Below are 22930 nucleotides of genomic sequence, written 5' to 3'. Positions count from 1 at the left end.
CTATAGTTGGGAGGTGCCCCCACCTTACCCCACCCAGGCACAGCCCACTGGCACCGGAGACAATGAGGCAGCCAAGGAGGCTGAAGGTGCTGTAGGCTAGGAGAAGCATGTTGTACGGCAGCAGCTTCCCCTACTTTGCAAGCACCAGGGTTGGGGGGCCCAACCCTCAGCCCGCCCACTCCACCCCTTCCCCCAAGCCCCACCCTTAACCCACCTCTTCTTCGCCCCCTTCCCCCTGTACTCAGCATGCCGCGTCCTCACTCCTCACTCCTCCCTCCCGCAGCAATCATTTCAGTGTCAGAATTCAATCTTTCCAAAATGGATAGATGTGCACATGTCCCTGTTCAATAAGGGCATGAAACGGTCGGCTAAAGCTAAGCCTTGAAGACCTATCTGGAGATGAAGACCTAGGCATGGTACAATATTTGGGTTTCCTTTTAAATCAAAGGACAGGGACTCAAGTAGTACGTTGGTGTGCAATACTGAACTTGCAACCCAGGGAGAGAGAAGGCTAAAGGGACTTTTAAACCATTTTTGCACTCTCCCATTCCTGTGATGTTCTGGGTGCTAGAGAAGCCCCTGGTGTAACTTTGAGGAGACAGGACCACCACAAACACCCCAGGCCTGCCTAGGTTACAGCAGTCTCCTCAGACTGCCCTATGGGCCACAGTGCTATGGTCTTTCCCCCAGCATGCTCCTCCCACCTCTGCCCTTCCCCCATACCATGGCTTTTGAGAGGGAGGCAACCTTATGGCCATCTCCACCATTCCTGTGCCAGGGGAAGTCATGTAGAGGAGACTTTAGGGTCCTTGTACACCACTCTGACCCTTTTATACCACCCAGGAGGGTGGGGCGTCTCACCCTAATGCGTGTATATCACCATCCCAGGCCCTTAGCCTGTTTTAGACCTTTGAGATCACAAGAACCTCTGGCATAGGGATCGTTTCCTCTATGCACGTGCAGTCCCCATCCCTTCGTGACCACTGGGTACTACTGCAATGTGATTACTAGCACTAATAAAGGATTGGACAACCCAGGGCTCTGAAGACTTAATACATGTGAAAATTTTACCTTGTCTTTGTATAAAAACCCTGAGCAGCGGGTTTGCACTCGAAACAGCCTTGAAGAAGTTATCATCATTATTAATAGGAAGAAGGTCCCCATGAACATCAGCATATCCAATCATCACCTCCATGCTGGATATGTGGTGGATGTGAAGAATGAGCTTGTAGAAGTCTTCAAACTTTCCTGGTTTGTAACGATCCAGAGAGAATCTTCGGAATTCTGCCCCAAACTACAACAGGAAACAAAAAGGACGTGAGTGGACGATGCTACAGTTAAATAATCAGGTTGCACAATTTAATAGAGCATTTGCTGTTTTCCTCTCCCCTACACGGAGCATGGCTGGACTGTGTCCTTGCAAGTCTACAGTTCCCAGATTATACGCTTGCAACAGGATTTGTATTATGCTAGAACAGACTACTTTGTAAAAATGTTATCCCTAGTACGAATCAATGCTTGTTTACAAGCTTCTTAAAGGGTCAGTTTAAAAAAAAAAAGGTACATTTCAACTAGAGCTAATAAAGCAAGATTCCATTAGAACGGACATTTAAGTTCAACTGTTCAATAGCAGCATCTCTGGTGTCCCTAAAATTACTCTTCTCAAAACAAAGTGAGGAAACATTCTTCACATCCAACTTCAAAAATAGCTAATAAGCCCACTGAAGTCATTTAAAAAAATCCTTGACATTTCCCCCCCCCGCAACAGCACAATGAACTTAAACAAAACAAACAAAAACCCACACGAGACATTTAGAGGTATGTGTTGTACAGCGTACAGTCTTTCATTAAAAAGGGACATCATCAATTTCTACATGCTCTATAGCAGGGGTTCTCAAACTGGGGCTTGGGACCCTTATGGGGTCGCGAGGTTATTACATGGGGGAGGTCACGAGCTGTCAGCCTCCACTCCAAACCCCGCTTTGCCTCCAACATTTATAATAGTGGTAAATATATATAAAAAGTGTTTTTAATTGAGGGGGAGGGGGAAGAAAGGGTCGCACTCAGAGGCTTGCTCTGTGAAAGGGGTCACCAGTACAGAAGTTTGAGAACCACTGCTCTATAGTTCCTTGGTATTCAAGTCTCAGGAGTAAAAGTTCTTCAGATTCCAAGTGAGTTGTTATAGGTTTTTTAATTTTGCCACTCCATTAAATCAAATTTTATGGCTGGATAAAGAGCTACAATTTTTGTGGGACATACAAAGTTTCACATGTTCTCACCCTGATCCATGGCAGCAGTTGAAAGGAATACTGTTAATTTAAGTTTGACCCACAACAATTGCATAAACAACAGCTGTTATAAGACTTAAGACCCCAACCGAAAAATTTTCCACACTTGCGTTCGGAAACAAAAGTGAAACTAGTCTCACTGATTGTGGAAACTGGAATCCAATATACTTTCACTTTTACTAATCTATGAGGTTGTTACATAGTTTAAAAAATTCTAAGTGGGATTCTTACACTTGTCCCTGCACATTGGGTAAAGGGGCCAGAGTGGCATAAAGGGGTTTTAAAAGAGCCATATCCAGCTGGCAAAAATTCCTCAGAGCCTGAACTGCAGACTGCCTTCGGAGGACTCCTCACCCCCCAGCAGGAAGGTCGTGGCCACAGCATGAGAATATTCCAGTCAGTTTTACTGGCCCTGGGCAGCTGGTTACAGGCTGCTATAACTTAGGCAGTCCTACAGAACTAAGTTTACACTGGCGGCCATTCTAGCTCGTGAACCAGTTCAGGATTGGGAAGACACAAGGGAGGCTTAAGCAACCTTAGCCTCCTTTCCCCTGCAAGTTCAGTATTACCCCCCCCTTAGAGGTGCAGCACAGAATATCACTCCCTATGTTGTAAAGTTGACAGTCACTATTCCTTATGGAATTCAATTGAGAATGATACTTTTGTTAGAATTTTTAGTCCAATCTCTAGAATTCTAAACTAGGATTTCATTTTCCACTAAATTTTATGGGGGGGAGGGGGGAAAAAGGGGAAAGGATTGTTTCTTTGTTTTTAAGAGTAATTTCTTGGCTTCATCACTATTAAAATTCTACTGGATTTTTCCACAAGGATTCAGATACCAGCAGAGTGCTACTGCATTCAGTGTTTAGAGAGAGGCCAAATGGATGTCCTGGTATATAAGACAACCTAAGTTGAAGCTGTAAGCATTAATGATCACTTCAGCCCCAGTTGCAGACAGGGCTTTGGAGCTGTGCTCCAGCTCCAGGCAAAAAAACCTGCAGCTCCACTGCTCCGGAGCTGCTCCGCACTCCTCTCCAAAGCCCTGGTTGCAGATTCATCCCTTCTTTGCCACCCCAAGAAATGTCTGACAGAGCCCTAAGGATTTACCCTCATCTTCCTTCCTGTTGCCCGCTAGGCTGGTTTCAGTTGGCCTCTCTTTTTGTAACATAGGTTGATCAGTAAAGCTGGCCAGAGGACAATTCCATTTCACAGAAACTTCCAAAGTTTCCAAGTGCTTCTGTCCCCCACTGGAACAAATACAAAACTTTTCCAATGTTTCTGCATAAGTGAAAATTGTGTCAAAATATTGGGTTTCAGATCAAAACCTGAGCTTTTCAATTGGGGAAGGAGTGTGTGAGCACGTATGTAGCCTGGTGGGTAGGGCACCGCCAGGGATGTGGGAGATCCACATTCAAATCCCTGCTCTGCCTGACTGAGCAGAGCTCTTCATCCCTGATCACTCTGAATCAGACAGAGCAGAGATTGAACCTGGTCTCCTAATATCCCAGGCCAGTGCCCTAACCACTAAGCTAAGGAGAGAGAAGGCATAAGCAGGTGTGTCTCCTCTCCTCCCCTCCCTTCCTTCCAAACAAAAACTCCTTTGAAATCAACATGTTTCCTTGAAACATTTTGGCTTCACCAAAACAGCACAGTTCAACTAGACTTCAGTTTCAAAAAAATGAAAGTGTGTCTCCAGGCTTCTAACAGAGTATGGTAAAACAGACACTAAAGAAACCATCTGCCCATTTTAATTCTGTGCAGATATTAAGAAGAACCTCAACCCTGAACTTTGGGGGAAGTTTTGATCTGCACTCAAACTCAGGCCCATCTCTAATAAGTCAAGGTTTTTCAGTCAAGTTTCTTTTTGACTACTACTGTAAACCAGAATCAGTCAATCAGTACAGTCTCAAAACACCCATTAAAGCAGGGGTCTGAAACTCAATTTACCTCAGGGCCAGTGCTGGTCCTCAAATCCTCCCAGTGGGTTCACGCCACCTCCCAGCCCGCTTCCCACCCTTTTCCCTCGCACCCTTGGCCTCATGCCACCCCGGCTGACTCTTCCCGGAGACTAGTGACGCTGCCCCCATGGTTAACTCTGCCCAGCAACTAATGATGCTGCCTCCATGGCTGACTCTGCCCGGCGACTAGTGATGGTTTCTTTGTCCCTCTCCCCCAGCCAATGGGAGCTGCGGGGGGCAGCGTCTGCAGCAGACAGCCGGCAGCATAGCTGCATGGGTCTCTCTGCCACAGCTCTGCCAGCAACAGCAGGGATAGGGAACCGCTTGCAGGGAGCTGAGCTGCTTGAGGTGAATGACACATTGCCGAGCGCAACCCCTGGGAGGGTCCCAGGCAGGGCCATCCCAACCCATATGCAAAGTACCCAGCTGTGTGGGGCACCAAATTTCCTGGTGCCCTGCACAGCTGCGTACTGCTCCAGTCCCTGCCCCTGTTCTGCCCCAGCCCCGCCTCTTCCCCAACCCCAGACCTGCTCCACCCCTTCCCCAAAGCCCCCACCCCTGCTCCGCCCCTGCCCCCACTCCCCTGAGGACTGCAGCAGGGCCAGGCCTGCACTCACTGGTGGCAGGAAGTGCAGCAATCCAGCCCCAGCCGTGCCGCCAATGAGTGCTGGGGAGGGCGGTTCCTCCTTGCCCTGCAAGCCATCCTCCCCCTCCCCCCCCGGTCCTTCTCCCCCATCCCCTGTGGGGCTGCATAGGGCCCCAGAATAGCTAGGGACGGCCCTGGTCCCAGAAGCAGCAGGATGGAGAAATGTTGGCAGGAGGGACATGTGAATTTCTCCTGCCCGCTCCCCTCCCACCCCACACTTCGTCCAGCAGCCATGAGGGTCGGATGAAATAAACTTTTTTAAAAAGTTTCCGCAGGCCGCAGTGGGGAGGTTTGCGGGGACGAAGATGGCCCACAGGCCGGGACTTTGAGACCCCTGCATTAAAGGGTCCTCCTCTACCCCCCACACAATTTGTTCTTAAAAAATTCAAGAATTCTTTTTGTTTAATTAAATGATGTTTCTGGTTAAGACAACTTGCTCTGTGCAAGTCACTCTAACCCAAATGTCTTTGTTCTATAGTTAAGACAGCCCAATGATAACATTAATGCAGGTATGAAATAATATTGCTGATCCTGAAGCAGGGGAAATTATTAACTTTGGTTGGGATTGTGCTCCTAAATTACTTAAGTGCTTTTGAAAAATCCTGTCCTTTGATCATGGCCTAGCCCTGATGCTAATTTAAATGCTTATTTAGTCCAAATACAACAAATTAAGCTGCTTGTTTATAATATGAACAGCTGGGTCTAGTTTAGATTTAAATTCAGACTACCCATCCAAATGCACAAAAGCCAAAACAAAGTAGACCCAATTTCAATGGAGTCAAAACTGCTGTTCAAACTTTCCAAGTTTGAGTGGCACGTTACTTCCACTGACACGTAGTTTAAAATGTTACTCATTCTAATGCAGGTTAATACAAATGAGTACATGACAGTCTTTTTAGTGGAAAGAAGTTGATTGCACATTCCTTTCTGCTAGATTCAGATGAGTATTACATGCCACCAGTTTAGGTGGAACTGAGTACTGACACATTAAACTCAAGTGACAAGACTAAAACATTTTCCAATCGCAATTAAAAAGTTAGCCACACCTTCTATTCCACAAATTCAGGATTATTTGAATCTAAAAATAGCAGCGTAGTAGATCAACATACTGTTGATTAAGTGCCAATTGATCCAAATTTGTTTCACTACTACTTGTTAGGCACCATGTCTGTTTATGGTGCTATACAGATAAACACAAATTTCCTGCTCTAAACAGATTACAGTCTAAGGTCATGATCCCACAAACTGATCCAAGCATGTAGATCTTTATGCATATGCAAAGCCCCGCTGATTTCAATGGAACATCAAGCAGGCATAAAAGAGTCCACTCTCATGGACCCAACTGCAGAATCAGGGGCATCAGGTGACTGTTGGTCCCACTAAAGTCAAAAGAGATTACTCACATGAGGTAGTAACAGAACTACTGACATAAGCATGTCAGAAACAAGGTGGGTAAGGCAATATCATGTATTGGACCAATTTCTGTTGGTGAAAGAGAAACACTTTCCAAGTACAAAGAGCAGCTTGCAAGCTTGTCTCTTTCACCAACAGAAGTTGGTCCAATAAAAGACATTCCCTCCCCCACCTTGTCTCTCATGCCCTGGGACCAACATGGCTACAACTACACTGCAGTAAGTGTAAGTCTAAATTAAGCCAAGAACACCATAAAGGGATGCCACAAGAAGGAGTAAGAGAAGGGAAGTTGCTGGGGAAAAGAACACAAGTTTTAAGAGGGAATGAGGGGTTGGGTTTTTTGTTTTTTTTAAATGGTTGGTGGAAGATATTATAGTAATTTGGTAGATTATGTTACACTGGGATATACAAAGACTGCAGCACTATTGCCAATGGGTTCCTTTCAGAGAAAAAAGCTTTCACAAATGATAGACTACTCATCCTCCCTAATGAAGCTGATAAACAGTATCACCGTAATAATAGATTTCACAGTAGCACACAACTTCAAGACTGAATACTTCATTGTATTCAACCATTAAGGCTTTCTAGATAGCCTCCCTTTCCCCATGTATCTTCCAGGAACTCAAATTCTAACTGCTTTTAAAGATAGCAAAGTAGATAGTTCAAGATGACTAAGATAAAAGCAAATGTTAGAGTTAGCACATCAGACAAAGAGAAACTAGAACTGAGGCTCCACTGAGAGTCACCACCAAAACAATCCTCGTTAGATAAAACTAATCTACTTATTGGAATTGTTAGTTTATTGAACAATGAATTTGTACTTTGACCTACTTACCTAATGCATATATTCCAACTGATATTGCAGAAGTTGAAGTGGGAGGAGGAACAAAGGGGATTAAAGATAATTTAGTCTGACAGGGCTACCAATGACTAACAAAACAGAGAGAATTGCAAATGTTTGTTTTTCAAACAATGTATCCTGTCCTAAGATCCTTCGAAAGATCAGCCAGCCATTAGCTTGACTATTTGCAACTACAAACAGCAAAAAGTACCCAAACTAAGCTCCATAGGAACTCTGGTCCATTTCCATAATAAAGGAATGCCAAGAACAATAAAATAACCACCAAAGTGGAAAAGGCCAAGAGCTCTGAAAATATATGTGTAGTTTATGGACAGAGCAATGAAAGCTCTGTCTCTGATTCACAGCTTCTTGACCCAACCATAGGCTATTTCTCACTATGATCAACATAGGCTGCAAAAGCAAGCAACCAACCCAAACACAAAGACACACAGAGCCGGCTCCAGGCGCCAGCGCAGCAAGCAGGTGCTTGGGGCGGCCAACGGAAAGGGGTGGCACGTCCAGGGCAGCAAGTCCCTCAGTCCCTTTCGGAGGGAAAGACCTGCCGCCGAACAATGAAGCGTCGGCAGTAGAGCTTCCAAAGTGCCAATTGTGGCTTCTTTTGGGGGGGGGGGGGGGGCCCTCTTGGGGCGGCAAAAACTCTGGAGCAGGGCCTGAACACAGACATACTAGTTTAAAATGTTCCATTCAAAACATTTATGGGAGAGTGAAAAAAAATGAAGCACTAAGTGCTATTTCCCTGCCTGACCTTAAAAGTTTATTGCTAGCTGTGAGTTTGGGCAATTCTCTCTAATAAGACTTAACCCCTTCAAAGACCAACATTTCACAATAAACATGAATGACATTAACCGCCTACTTCTCATGAAGCAGGATCTCAGATACAGAAAGAAAAACAACCTGGGCTTCAGTTAACACTGTACATCCCACAGACAACAGCTATCAGTTAGTGATGGCCTAATTCTGCTCCCATTAAAGTCAGCAGGAGTTTTATTGTAGACTTCAACGGGAGTCTGCTCCCATTGAGTTTAATGGGGTCAGAAGCCAGCCACCACTGAGCATTCTTGAAAGTTCTACTCTTACGCATATCAGAAATTAGTCCAGAGTTCAGTTTTTAAATATGCTGAACTTCACATTACCAACAGTAATGAATAGGCCCCTAAATGGTATGTGTGCCATGATGGGCATCATCTCTCCTGTTTTGTTTTGTTTTTTGACATGAAGAGTAACAGCGTAAAGGGTTATTTTTTTAAACTATGCTCCATTCTACGAATGTTCAGAATGCTGCTTCATTCCGTAATGGCCACCTGCAATGGCGGCTCTCAAATGCTATGGTGGAACTAATCCTTTAGCTCAAGCAGTCGTGGCTCATGCTTTTGGAGGCAGCATGGCTTAGTGCACAGGGCCCTACAGTCGGAGTCAGGAGACTGGGTTTTATTTCCAACTCTGCTCCTAATCTGCTGGATGACCCTGGGTAAGTCACTGCACCTGTTTCCTTTCCCAACGTCTGTGTATTTAGGCTGTATGCTCGTCAAGGTAGGGCCAGTCTCACTGTGTGTGTGTGCAGTGCCTACGACAATGGGGCCCCCAAACTTCTTTGGTTCCTTTTAGGAGCTACTGAAATACTAACATATAGAAATACAAAGCCACTCCGCTCCCGTCTACACACAAAATATTTAAGGAGTTTTCCTTCTCCCCCCATCCCTACAAACAGTAGAAATACGAGGCCTTCACTTCCCTCTTTACCACAGGACCTGAAGAATAAGGTCACATAAGGTACTTGAACTCCAGCTCTGTTGGCCTTCAGCTGAGCAAGGAAAGAATGCTGAGAAGACTGACTTTTCCCCTTCCTCCCTCGCTGGGAGCGCTTCTCTGGCTCTCACTCCCCAAACAGAATAAAAGGAACATGAACTTACACAAAAATCACAACAAAAACAAAGACACCACACCCCTACCACACACTCTACATGGCCAAGTCTCCTTAATTTTCTCCTTATTTGACTTAACGCTGGAAGGTACGCAGATACCATGGTGACGGATACAGCATGGGAATATAAATAAGGAGACTGGCTATCTTCATATGTGCAAATTTTTAGTCTGAGTATTTAAACTTTGCAAATGCACAGTCTAAGTTGATCGTGTAGAAGTGGCAGCTTCATTCAAATCATTAATTGTGGCCATAAAAATCTATCAGTCTATTACCTAATAAATTACACTTACCATGTTGTGGAGCCAGTGGCAAAAATCAGCTTTCAGCAAATGGATATTTAGTGGAACGAGTGGGAGGGGCTAACAATTTTGTAGTGTCTAGTAACCAGTCTGGTAGAAATTAAATAAAATACAATTGGGGACTGGGTAAAGCCAAGCCTAATATATACCGAGACCATTGCCTGTCATGCTGACCAATCCTGCCTCACCGTTTACTTGTACTCCCCCATCTGTGTGTATCCATCCGTTGTCTTCTACTTAGACTGCAAGCTCTTTGGGGGCAGGGACTGTATTTCTGATCTATGTTTGTATAGTGCCTGGCACAACAGAGTCCTGATCCATTACTGGGACTCTTAGGCCCAATACATAATAAATAAAATAATCATTTACTCTGAATGAAAGCCTTCAATTTTGCAACCAGTTCTAGTTATTGTTGCATCAAGGTGGAATGTAGGCTCTGTCCACACCAGAAGTTCAACTCAGCTTTTTTAGCCAGTTGACAAATATAGTCCGAGTTGTGTTCTCATAGCAGCCCCCCTGTCTCTCTTTCAAGTGTGGCTGAACTAAGCACTGAAACAAAGTCAGGCAACACAAGCATGAACAGCTATGCCACACTACTTCAGCATGGAACAGAGCAGCAGGAGGCCATGCTCACAGCATGGTGCAAGAAGCATGTGGGGCGATACCCTCTAGAAGTCCTGCTACATAGACAGCTCTGATGAAGAGGGCCAGCCATAAACCACACATACATGGTTAGTGTTTTATCACTAATGCTAAAAGCAAATAAAAGCCAGTTCACCAAACCAATCACAGGAAAGCAACCAAACTAGCTTAGGCCTCAAGCAGCAGCAAGACACTTAGCTGACGTTTACTAACAGAGATTGAACCATGTGGATATAAGCCGCCTTTACAGCCAACCATGCCATTTGGGGCACGGGCGCCAGCTTCCCCTCTGCCTGGTGGATGCTTGACCCGCCCCTGGCCCTGCCCCAGTCCCGCCCCTATCTCACCCCTTCCCTGCCTCCTCACCTGAGCACACCATGTCCCCACTCCTCCCCCTCCCTCCGGGAAAGTCCTAAGTGCCACCAAACAGCTGTTAGGCGGCAGGAGGGCAGGAAGTGCTGGGAGGGAGGGAGAGGAGCAGAGACGCAGTGCACTTGGGAAGGGGGGAGAAGACAAGGCAGGGGTAGCTTGGCTGCCAAGCACCCACTAATTTTTCCTCCGTGGGTGCTCCAGCCCAGGTGTATCTGGGTGTACAGCCGATAGTTCTTTGTGCTGAAATGTTTTAGGATTCTTTCCCAGTCAATTGCAAGGGAACTTGTCTGTCCTTTAGGGGAGGGGAGAATTGTGGGAAGGCACTGGTGGAGTCTGCATACTCATTGCAAAATGGGTGGGATTCAGCCTGAGCTAAAGTGAAGCCTGGACTCTTATCCACCTTAAAGCATCTTCAAACCTGGATCAGAGGTTTTTCTGTGCGGATGGTAGGGAGATTTGAGCTAAAACCCGGATGAGAGCCTGAGTTAAGCCTGCAATGAAGACACACCCTAACTGGTTACAAAAGCAATTAAACCCTTTTTTATATCCTACTGGAGCCTTCCCTTTTTAAGCCTATGTTTATAGCACAAACAACTATCAGTCATTTGAGGCTCACATCTGACCAAACCTGACTGGTAACTGGGAACAACTGTGTAGGGTGGAAGCAGGAGAGATGTCTTCAGGCAGGATGGCTATGGGATCTGAGTGCCACACCCACCTTCTCTTACACATTCCTAACTTACTAAGCGAGCCTGAAGAAATTCTGCTGGGATCAGCTTTAACCCTGTATTCTGAGGTTTGCATTCAGTCATGGGAAGTGAGCATGGAAGGTCCATTTTGTCGTTAGCCTAGTTGTCCTTAATTATGTTCCTAGGGCAGAATTTACATTTTTTTGTTTTTTAACCACAGGCTAGACATGAGAGAGAGAGATCAAGTCTGTTAAAGAGGAATTACAAGGGATCACTGAGGACGGCAAGTGTTAATTGCATGCATGAAACAAGTTATCTTTTGGGGCCTGTGGGGAAGAAGAACCTTGCACAGCTTGAAAGCTTGTCTCTGTCACTAAGAGAAGACATTACCTCACCCACCTTGTGTCCCCAATACCCTGGGACCAACACGGCAACACCACCACTCAACTCCCTCTGCCAGGAAAAACTTGCATCAATTTTAGTAGCAGTTTTAAGTGAAGGCTGCAGTAATTCAGTTCTATTTAGGTTGTAAGCAAGTTCTCAATATTAGTTTTCAGAGGCATTCTTAAAAGGTCCCGCCGTTGAAGGCCCTCACTAAAGAGGTTTGTGCCAGTGTTGCAGGAAGGAGACCAGAGACCAAAAAAAGATGAATAGTGATGTGCAAGAACATCACCGGATTGGGCCCCAGATAGATGCTAGTAGGTTTAGTCTTCTAGTCCAGTGGTTCTCAACTTTTCTAGACTACTGTACCCCTTTCAGGAGACTGATTTGTCTTGCGTATCAAGTTTCACTCACTTAAAAACTACTTACTTACAAAATCAGACAGAAAAATACAAAAAAAAGTGTCACAGTGCAGAATTACTGAAAAACTGCTTTTTCCCTCATTTTATCATATAATTATAAAATAAATCACAACCCGCCCCCCCCAGGTTGAGAAACACTGATATAATATAAATAACAGGATTATAAACAAGTTATTGTGTGTATGAGATTTTAGTTTGTACTAACTTTGCTAGTGCTTTTCATGTAGCCTATTGTACCACTAGGCAAATATCTAAATGAGCGGACATACCTCCTGGAAGACCTCTGCGTAAGGGTACGTGTACCCCTGGTTGAGAACCACTGTCCTAGCCAATGGGTATCTGGCAACATTTGCAGAAACTGTATTTAATGTGGTAACCCTTGAATAACAATGTGCTGCCTTCATCAGCAACAGGATGGCACATGGCCATCTTCCAGCAACTACATTTTCCAATATCTACTTTCTAGTGTAGTCAGAACCCCATAGTAATTTGTCTAAATGATATGGCAGGTACTCCATCACACATCCTGGGACAGGACATCCCAGAGCACGTTGCCTCATGTGCATTTCCAGCAGGCACCAGCTGCCCAAGTTCTCCCAGAAAAAAGTTACATAGCCCGGGGGGTTCTGTGGTGTAAGAAACACTGCTGTGTGGACAATTCAACTGTGCTTGCTGTAGCCAGGTTACAGAAGCGGATCACGACCCAATTACAATCACTACTGTACTTGGTGCTGCCCCCTATCGTAGGCCCTGTACATACGAGGAAGATGGAATCTTAATCTTTCAGAGTAGGAAGGGCTTGAAAGCTTGAGCTCCTTAAAGTTTTCCACAGAGTGAGTTATGGGTAAATGACCGGGACGGTGAAAGAAGAGAAGATGCAAGACATTTCTTCCCTCCGCCATCATCCTCAAATAAGTGTGTCAAACATATTTCTTTCCCTCCATCCTCCACTGAATCTGTTGCAGATGTACTGTATTTATCATTTGCTGAGTGCAATCCCTGGTCCATTGATGCTCTCCATTTTGCTCAACAATTACTTGGCATTTTGCTGCTGCCAAGACTACAGGACCTAAACTACTGACTGGTTAATGCATAAGTTTCATAGATGTGACCACTTAAATGAATGCTTACAATAAAACGGGGAAGTCATTACCCTATTTGCTTGGCACTGATAGCGTATTAGGTGCTGTATAATACACAAAGGCAGATAGTACCTGCCCTGAAGTGCTCAAGTGTTTTGGGGGGGCCAAGCCTATTGAACCAGTTACATAAACTGCTATTTCAGCTCACATGAAAGATTAATCTTTACATGCCAAGTATGTTTTTGTTTTTGTTTGACTCTGCAACTGGATTTTGTGGAAATTCAGAAATAAAAATACAGCTAATCCAGAATGACTGAAGTCAATCTTGCTTTGGCATTCTGTTTTAATTTAAGATGGCAGCAACATATTGTGGTTTTCTCCAAAACTCTACGACATTTGGTTTGGATACAATCACTTCTGTTTGAAAACTTAGAACAAGAAGTTAAATAAACGTATTCTTCGTCACATTATTTTTGACAGAGTTCATTTTAGTTTGACTCTAGTTACCAGAGATATGATCTGACTTCAGGAAGAATTCCAAAACATTGCATAAAATCTGTGTTAGCATCCTGGAGGTTCAAAGCATCACATTTTTAGTAGTATACCTGAATATTGATTTTAAAAGGTAAAGCTTATTCTTTTAAAAACCAAGATTTTCAAGGAGCTCTCAACTGTAGAAGGACATTATAATCTAGTATAGGCTGAGCACCCACAGGAAAAATATATACCTATATAGTGGGTGCTCAGCACCCGCCAGCCACAGCTGTTTGGCAGCATGCCCGATGAGCTAATCGGGGGCACTGCCAAAGATCTAATCGGTAGCTGCTGCCAAACAGCTGTTTGGCTGGGGGAGGGGCTTGCAGCAGGCGGAAAGCGGTGGGCACTTTGGGGGAGGAGTGGAGCAATTCTCTCCTCCTCCAGGAAAACCAGAAGTCAGCACCTATGTAATCTAGGATAAAGGTACAATCGATCAATCAGGCTACTGAGGATTGACCAGCACCAATTTACATATATATCTTGCTCCCATGGAAGTCAAAAGGGAGTAAAAGCAGTCCTCTAAGATTTTCACTCTCTTTAAAGGGGATTGGTAAAGACAAATTTGTTTTTACTGGAATGCTAAAGGTTGTAAGATATTACATTATACACCTGCAATAAAAACATGTGTTTAATTTCAAAATGCTTATGTGGGAACATCATATTTCAGTTGCTAAGGTGTCTGTACAGTAGTAACACTGATTTTTGAAAAAAAGAAAAAAGACTTTTTTGCAGCTGAGTGTCTTTTCCACGGGCACACATTCCCATAAAAAGCAGCAATGTTAGCAGGACAAACCACAAGTTGTCTGAGTGTTTCTCCACCCTAGCAATTGTTTTTAATAGGGCAGAATTGCTGGAGGACTATTTGACTTCTGCATGTGTCAGAGATCCAAGACATGCTCTTTAATCCACAGTGTTCATTGTGCAGGAGAAGATCACTGTTTGTTTCTAAAGAGCTGTGCTCTGTACTGGAAGGCCTGACTCTGTATCATGAGTTTTATTTTTTGTGCACTGGACACATCAGAATGTCAATCTTAGAAGCATATTAAAAATATAATTACCACCTTTGATAGAACACTGAGTAACTGAATATTGGATTTGGATGAAGTGGAATAGTAGATAACACAAATAGATCTACTGTATTTATTACTATTTACATTTTATGATTGCCTGTAATAAGTGTGACTGTTTATTGTAGTAGGATGTTGGCCAGTACTGGGTTTTAATAAAAAGGTCAATCAACTTGACAAAACAGAACATTGTCACTTTTCCTCATATTGGTAGTAACTTGTCATTGCACCTGACACACCTGACTGCAGTGCTGTTTGCAAGGGGGTGTTATCACATCCCTAACCATAATTTAAAAAATAGTTTCATTTTCTGATAAGTGGATTTGGCAATTAAGCATCTCCTGAAGCGGTTTTTCTTTTATAGTTGCTTAAAAAAAAAAACCCACACAAAGTAGATCTATATCCACTCTAGAAAGATTGAAGACCCTTCTCCAGTTACTTTTCTGCTTTACTTTTAGTCAAGAGGAAATAAGGTCAGGCTATGGCTACACAACAACTTAAATTGATATAAATTATGTTGCTATGGGGTGTGAATTAGCCACCCCCTGGAGTGACATCACACTTGCGTTTAAGTCGGCCTAAGTTGAGACTGCTATTTCAGCAGGAGAGCTTCCCCCACCCACACAGCTACTGCCACTCATTAATTAAGCCAACACTTAGAGTGGCTACACTAAAGAGCTTAGAGCAGCACAGCTGCATCAGTGCAGCTGTAAGCTCTCTAGTGTAGCCATAGCCTTGGTGTGTGAGGATGATACATGTCTCTGACTCTTTTAAACAGAATCTGATAAGAGACAAACTTCAAGTATAAATCTTAAAACCAGAACCTTCAAGAGTGACAACCGAATCAAGTAACTTCCTCCAGGTTATTATAGTATCAGAGGGGTAGCCGTGTTAGGCTGGATCTGTAAAAGCAGCAAAGAGTCCTGTGGCACCTTATAGACTAAGGGCTTGGCTACACTTACAAATTTGCAGCGCTGCAGCAGGGTGTGAAAACACACCCTCTGCAGCGCTGCAAATTGCGGCGCTACAAAGCGCCAGTGTAGTCAAAGCCCCAGCGCTGGGAGCCGCGCTCCCAGCGCTGTCCGTTATTCCCCACAGGGAAGTGGAGTACGGACAGCGCTGGGAGAGTTTTCTCCCAGCGCTGGCGCTTTGACTACACTTAGCGCTTCAAAGCGCTGCCACGGCAGCGCTTTGAAATGCAAGTGTAGCCAAAGCCTAACAGACGTATTGCAGCATGAGCTTTTGTGGGTGAATACCCATGCATCCAACGAAGTGGGTATTCACCCACGAAAGCTCATGCTCCAATACGTCTGTTAGTCTATAAGGTGCCACAGGACTCTTTGCTGCTTTTACAGGTTATTATAGATGTTTTAAAAACTTACAATATTCCAGAATGTCCCGCTGGATGGAAAAGAAATGGAGACTTGTGTTCTCCATACGCATCCTGCCATTTAGGTCTGCATTTGAGAAATTGTGAAAGTTATTGAAAAAATCCAAACAAAATTTTCTTATTCAGTTTTGGAAAAAAACAAAACAAAAAAACAAACCCAACAACCTCTTACTTTAAGAAGTGGTCAGTTTTCACCCTTTAAATGGTAAAAGTGAATGAATATCTCATGGTGGAGATAGGGATTTCTCTCCAAAAGTTTATTTTGTTTCTAGAGCATCATAGCTATGCACAGGATTTCACACAAGAAGAAGATAATAGGTTTAGTGCTTGGGAGGGGGATTTTAAAATCTGAATGGAGAGGAAATGCATTAAGAGTAAGGGGTACCTTTGTTTTCTAAGATGGGATCTACCAGCAAGCTGGAGTTTTTTAAAGCTTAGGGAAGGGTGGAGGGGGAAGGAAGAGTCCTTTTAGAATTATTTCCAGAAGCCAGTAATCTGAAACAGCATCTTCAAAAGGGAAAAGGATATTCTGCTTGCTACCAACCTAACAGAGGAGTGCTAGATGCAGTAGAGAATAGTAGTTATGATCTGGCAAGATTACTTCAGATTATGAATTTGAAATTCCTGCCTAACCCTGGAGCTCAGAAGTTTATCTTGAGCTACAGATGTAGATACTATCTGCCTCAATAGGCTGTGGGTATTTTGTTTTTTATCCTCTAGAGAAAACCATAGAACAAAAAGGTCAAAAATGTATTAATAATTCCATATCTATCTAGGAGAAGATATTAACAGGTCCCCCTTCCCCCACTATCCCATCCAGCATCAAGATATAAAGCCCTTGCTAGTTTCTTTTGGGAGGGATGGAGGGGGATAAGGAAGAGAGAAGTCAGGCAGAACTATTAAAGATTTCAGCAATCAACCTCATCTGAGGATGCGAGTGTATAAAGACAGCTTGTTTGTTGTTTCACCTTATTTAGCCTTTGAGAAGACATCATATCACCATACCATAGCAAGCCACTTGCACTAGGAAATCAGTTCTGACTTGTTTTATGAGTACTTCACAGCATTCACAACGTCATTCATTTTGTTAAGGGCCTTTAGCCAGAGAATCTATAGCTCTAAATATTCCCTGTGGATAAACATAGGATATTAAATATTCAGGGAATCAAGTGGCAGATGTTGTTGAAAAACGCTCTGGGGCCAGATTCTCAGATGGCATAAATCAGCATAGCACCACTGAAGTCAAAGGAGCTGAGTTACACCAGCTGAAAATCTGACCTAGATTTTCCATGAAGCTTAGAAGTTGCCAACACTGGGGAGACACATGGGCCTATTTTTTTATATCACTCATTTCTGATATTGATAAGGCAGGAATAGTGTCTGAGAATCAGATCACTTGCTCTCAGGGGATATGAAGGATGTGAAGAGGGGCTCAAGACTGTTTCCTCAGAGGGCAACCACAGAAATAAGCAACTTTCTCCAGGGTTCGAGACCCTTCCTTTAGAGTTAAGTTTAACTCCAGATTCAGGTTTAGATGAATCTTAATTAGTCTGGAGCTTAATTCTGCCCTTAGTTTTCAATCAGGACTAAATCAGAATCATAAAGGTTGCAATATACTAGATTGCTGGGTGTTTATATAAACAGATATCTGCTTCAGGATAAGAGGGGATGGGTCCAGAGGAAGCATAATTAAAGTTGTCAGGTGTCCCATGGCAATCTTTTTGGAGCTCCTACACACCTTGGTCAGTAAAAGCCAAAGAAAATGGTTTCAGGGACTTGCACAAAGGCACCTCTCTTCTGCTTACCTTCTCCATTAACAGATTCCACCCATCCAAGGTCTGCCACCAGGGAACTCCTGGCTCTCAAACCAATTACACATTCTAGTTAGAGATACTGTACTGCACCCACCTGACTCTCTCTCTCTTTGACAGGCTATAGCATTAGAAGATAGCTAAGAAAACAGGAGTTCTCATACTCAACTTTCTAGTTCTCAGACAGGTTTTTGACAAGCTTCATGCTTAGAATCTAGTCACCTGTATTTTGTAAGTATTTAGAAGGCTGTCTACACACAGCTGCCAGGAACAGTTGCATTGACTAGATGGTATTTAACTTGTCTTTTTTAACCATAAAAGAGTCCAGCCAAACCAAATCAGAGAGCAGCTGGTATTTCCAGGCAGGTCAGAGGAACTGTCATACCAGGACAAACCAACCTAGCCTGGTATCCCACCTCCAACAACTGCGAATCATAGATGATTCGCTGAAAGGTAGAAAAGTCTGCATAAATGTAAAGTACCTTGTCTGGTGTGTAATATTATATGTTGGGAAACAGTTTCTTCTTGACCCTGGATGATCAACTTAACCCGAAGTATCAGAATTAGCTACCTCATTCTAATATACCTAAAACCCTATATATATATTTCTCGTATGTTTTACAGAGCTCTTAGGTACCGTTCGGGGGTCCCTTCCAGTTCTATGAGATAGGTATATCTCCATATCTTTATTTTATTATTTTATTATTTTTTTAGGTATATATATACACCATACGAGAAACTTGTTGTTTCAACAGTGACCTTGCTACAAAAACTAATCACAAGAACTTGCTACATAATTAACACACTGTGTTACTACAAACAATGGATAACAGTTAGACTAATGCAACATTAAGGCTGACAATTTAAACACACACACACACACACAAGTTAGGAAATTCAAGAATTAAGGTTTCCATCATAACATTAACCCAGATGCATTGCATGTGTCGTATTTTGGATCACTTATGGATGTATATAGCACATATATAGTATATTGTTTGTTTTTTGGGAAGTTTGTCTGACATTTAAAGATTCTACTTTAAGAATGAAGTAATGTGGTTTTCTGCATTTCATTTCCTTGGCTTAAAAATAACCTCCTGATATCAGTAGTGAGACCTCCCCCACACACCTTTAAAGCCCTCCTCCCAAACAAATATTCTCACTATATCTACCCCCCCCTCCAGAAATCTACAATCATTAAATCACACTTGCAAATATTAGATGGGCTGGTGGGATAAATCTATAATAATAAATAATAATTGGAGATATACCAATCTCCTAGAACTGGAAGGGACCTTGAAAGGTCATTGAGTCCAGCCCTCTGCCTTCACTAGCAGGACCAAGTACTGATTTTTGCCCCAGCTCCCTAAGTGGCCCCCTCAAGGATTGAACTCAACCCTGGGTTTAGCAGGCCAATGCTCAAACCACTGAGCTATCCCTCCCTCCCTCAGCTGGAAGGTTTCTGCAGCTGAGAAAGAGGCTGTCAGGTGCTTACTACTAGTGAAGATTATTATTAAAAAAAAACATCACACAAAACAAACCACCACAGAAAATAAACATGGAAAACTAGGTTACTGCATATTACAATGGAGAATTGGAGTATTAGCTCGGCCAATCTGCAGATGTTAGACATGTGTTTAACAGCAGAAGGCTTGGTTTGAAAATATGGGTCAAGTGCACTGTATGTACGACTTGGTAATTAAGCATTCATCTGACTGGGTCTGGAGGGTTTTTTGGGGTACACTGGGTAGGCAGAGAACTTCTGAATGCATTATGCTTTCACAGCAAGCACACCTGGAAATAGACTGCCAGTGTAAGGAGATAGACAAAAGTTTTCCAAGACTGCTGACACTCTTCCAATGCTACCAAACAGGTTGGAGGGTAGAAAATAAAGTGTTCTAAACCTGCACTTGAGATGCCACCTCCAAAATCATAAATACCCCAAAAATTAAGGCAGCTTTTCAGCTCAACCCAGCCCCACAGGCAACCATTGCAAATTTTGTGCTTTCTCAAGGGCAGAGGTACATGCTGTCTGAATTGAATCAAACTGTCCCATAAACAACTGTGGTAGATGAAGAGACCAGGACACATAACCAGGTTTACCACCATCTTAACCTACTTACTGCGGTTTTTCAGTGAATCTGGAATGTTGCATGAAGTTTTACAAGACACTAATTTTATTCCTTGTGGGTTTTTTTTCAGACTTACATTGTGACTAGTCATTGAGGACAAGTCACATGGTATGAACTTTTAAAATCAGATTTTATATTATATATTATAAAATCTAGCATTGTTAAATATTTAAGAACTAAACATTTTTCCAGTCAAAAGTGCCTGGCAGGACATTGATTAAGTTTTGAACAGAAACAAACTCAACTCTTCTTGCTGAGACTAAATGGCAAGCATTTCAACCCCAAAGGATTGTTTCAGAAAGTTACACACACTTGAAAACAGGATTTTAAAAGCTCGATATTCAACTCAAGCTTCAACATAGCTGCTTTGCAACATTCTAATTTTGTGTGCTATGATCTTCTAATTTACAATTCATTCTCTAACAATAATATTTAGCATTTATATAGAACCTATAGATCTCAAAGTGGTTTATAATGGTGTGTACATATTATCCCCGTTTTACAGATGGAGAAATTGAGGCACAGGCATGAGACTTATCCAAAGTCACATAGCATGACAGTGGGAGAACTGGGAATAGAAGCTAGTTTTCTTACTCCCAGTACTGTGGCCCTGTTTGCTCGTCTAAAGGGTCTGAGCTACAGGTAGGTGTTAAATGGAAGCATAGGTGTTCAAAGTGTATTTGGCATCATGCACAAGACAGGAACTTACTAAATGATCTCAGTGGAATCTGTTTGTTTTTTTGGGGCTCTGTTAATTTACTACTATTAGTTGGGAACCGGAAGCATTTGGAATTCTGCCTCACTTCTCTCAGCATATACTTAAATTACAAATATATCTTATGTCTCATTACAAAACACACACCATGTCACTGGTCAGGCTTGGTCCTAAAGCAAGACAGGCAGGCTCACCCAAGTTCAATATTCCATAGGGGACTCTTTAGAAAGCCATCAAGCTAACACACACGAGCACACACACAACTGTAACAGATCAAGATGCACTTAGTCGGGGTCTCATTTTTGTGAAAGAAGGATCACCAGACAAAGTACTTCTAGCAGGATCCTTAGGAGCTGAGCCTTCCTCCCAACAAAGAGAGAAGAAATTCACTAGATAATCAGATGATTACAAAAACCCAAACAAGTTTAAACAGGATTACAGAGTTGACGTGCATGGGGGGGGGGAGGTTTTCCTCTTTTCACAGTTACATTTACCAAATTCCACAACTTCCGAACAGGTCTATAAAGCGAGACAATGGGTCGTTTTTTCTTTTAAAAAAACAAAACAAAAAAACCCTTTCAAACGTTGTGCTCTTTCTTGATTCAGACTGAAGCAACGAAAGATCAAGTTTAAACCGAGTGGGTTCTAAAGCTGCAGCATCACCCCCACACCCCTAAGCCGAGACTGATTGAACTAACGGGCTTTCACCCCGTTAAAAACCTAGTCTTTTGTGTAAACAGCCCATTGCAGCTAGGGGGAAAGGGGGGGGTGCAGTTACCGACTCACACCGAGCCAGAAACGTGCAACCCAAAATAAAGAGTTTACACTGGCCGCACAACTTGCCCGGCGAAGTCCTCCTCATGGTAAGTGCCTTAGATCCCCAGACAAGCTGCCGTGAGAGCCCTTGCTCATTGTGGATACAGGGATTAAAGGGGGGGGCGGGAATGAACGTCCCTACATTTTCAGCTCAATCCAGGCGAAAAAAAATATGAGCGCTAGAGAGAGTTTGAGCCATGTGATCGCAGCTACATACCAAACGCAGCTCAGCCTTTTAAAAAGTTGCCACCGGGAACAACCTCTATCTATCCTTTGCTGCAACTTGGAAAATATTTTCGATCGCAAAGAGGGGGAATGGGGATAAGTGTGGGGAGTCTCCATTCATTTGCAAAAGAATCCGGGGGAGGGGGGGAAGGAGGAAAGCACCGGACTGCTTCCAGATTGTGTGCAGCCGCAGTCTCCTTACCTTACTCTTCACTTCCACCGCGCTGCAATCGAAATACCGCAGAGTCTGAGATTTATTAAAACTCCGATTCATCTTCTCGGTCCCCAGTTTATCCCCCCCTTCCTCCTCCTCTTCGCCCTCGCTCAACAAGGGCTGCAGGATCCGCCGCCTCCGACTGTGGGAAAGTTTCCCCGGGCTGCGAGTTGTTGCCGCTGCTCCGACCCTGGAATGTATCTTTCTTTGGAACGTTCAGCCGCCGGAGGTTCTTTTACTTTGTCCCAACACTCGAATCAGAGCGCCCGCCCAGCTCGCTCTCCGGGCTTCTGTTTGTAACAATCGCTCCTCCAACGGAGCTCGCAACGCGCCCGTGACTCAATGAGAGGAGGTGGCACGTACTAGACCCCGCCTCTGGCGGACCTCCCCCTTCCATCCGCGCCTCGTTCAGTTCCCGGAGAGAAAAGCTCCTCCCGCTCCAGAGGGTGTGCTTTCTGGGCTGTGATTTGCTACTGAAATCCCTAGATAGTTAGGGGAAGTCGCACAAAAGAGTAGGAGGTGCGGACAGAAGTAAGTACAGAGTCCGCGTATTAGAGAAGCATGCAAACCAAAACGCGGGTGGCTAGATATTCCCTCCTCTCCTCTCCCCTCCCGCAAATTTGGATAAGTTTGGATACAAATCTGATCGTTGAGGTGCAAACCCATCTCTGTGTAATGTATTTACAAATGATAAAGGAAACTACTAACAGGCACAATTGCCATGAAAATTTAGCAGCCCCCCGTCACAATATCTAGTTATCAGCCCCAGACCATAATAACCATCAATAATATTGCCAGTCCTAAGGTTTTGATCCTGCAAACATTTCTGCCTGGGCTTAATATTACTACCATGAAAATTTCAACTGATTTCAATTGAAATTCACTATAACTACTCCCAATAGTAAAGTTAAGCACATGTGTAAAGTGTTTGCAAGGTTGGGGCACAAGTGTTCAAAAATCATGATTGGGATTTTTTTTAAAATTATTGTCTGGGTTTGGAGCCTGTAGGGTTCACGTTTTCAAGCTTTTCTTTGCAACCATGAGG

General features: G+C 43.5%; 1 protein-coding gene across 1 annotated transcript in view; it reads right to left on the bottom strand.

Annotated features, from left to right (window-relative positions):
- Positions 1-22321, bottom strand: part of PARD6G (par-6 family cell polarity regulator gamma) — a 106639-nt gene extending 84318 nt beyond the window's left edge. Inside the window, exons 1-2 of the mRNA XM_039521301.1 lie at positions 21874-22321; positions 1072-1294 (exon numbers count right to left, since the gene is read on the bottom strand). Coding sequence (XP_039377235.1) covers positions 1072-1294; positions 21874-21945 — 295 coding nt within the window. The 5' untranslated portion in view covers positions 21946-22321. The remainder of the gene's footprint in view (positions 1-1071; positions 1295-21873) is intronic.
- Positions 22322-22930: the final 609 nt, after the last annotated feature.

This window comes from Mauremys reevesii, linkage group 2 (assembly GCF_016161935.1).
Source record: "Mauremys reevesii isolate NIE-2019 linkage group 2, ASM1616193v1, whole genome shotgun sequence".
NCBI lineage: Eukaryota > Metazoa > Chordata > Testudines > Geoemydidae > Mauremys > Mauremys reevesii.
The sequence above is the reverse complement of the archived record's forward strand: the minus strand, read 5'-3'. Positions and strand labels throughout refer to the sequence as shown.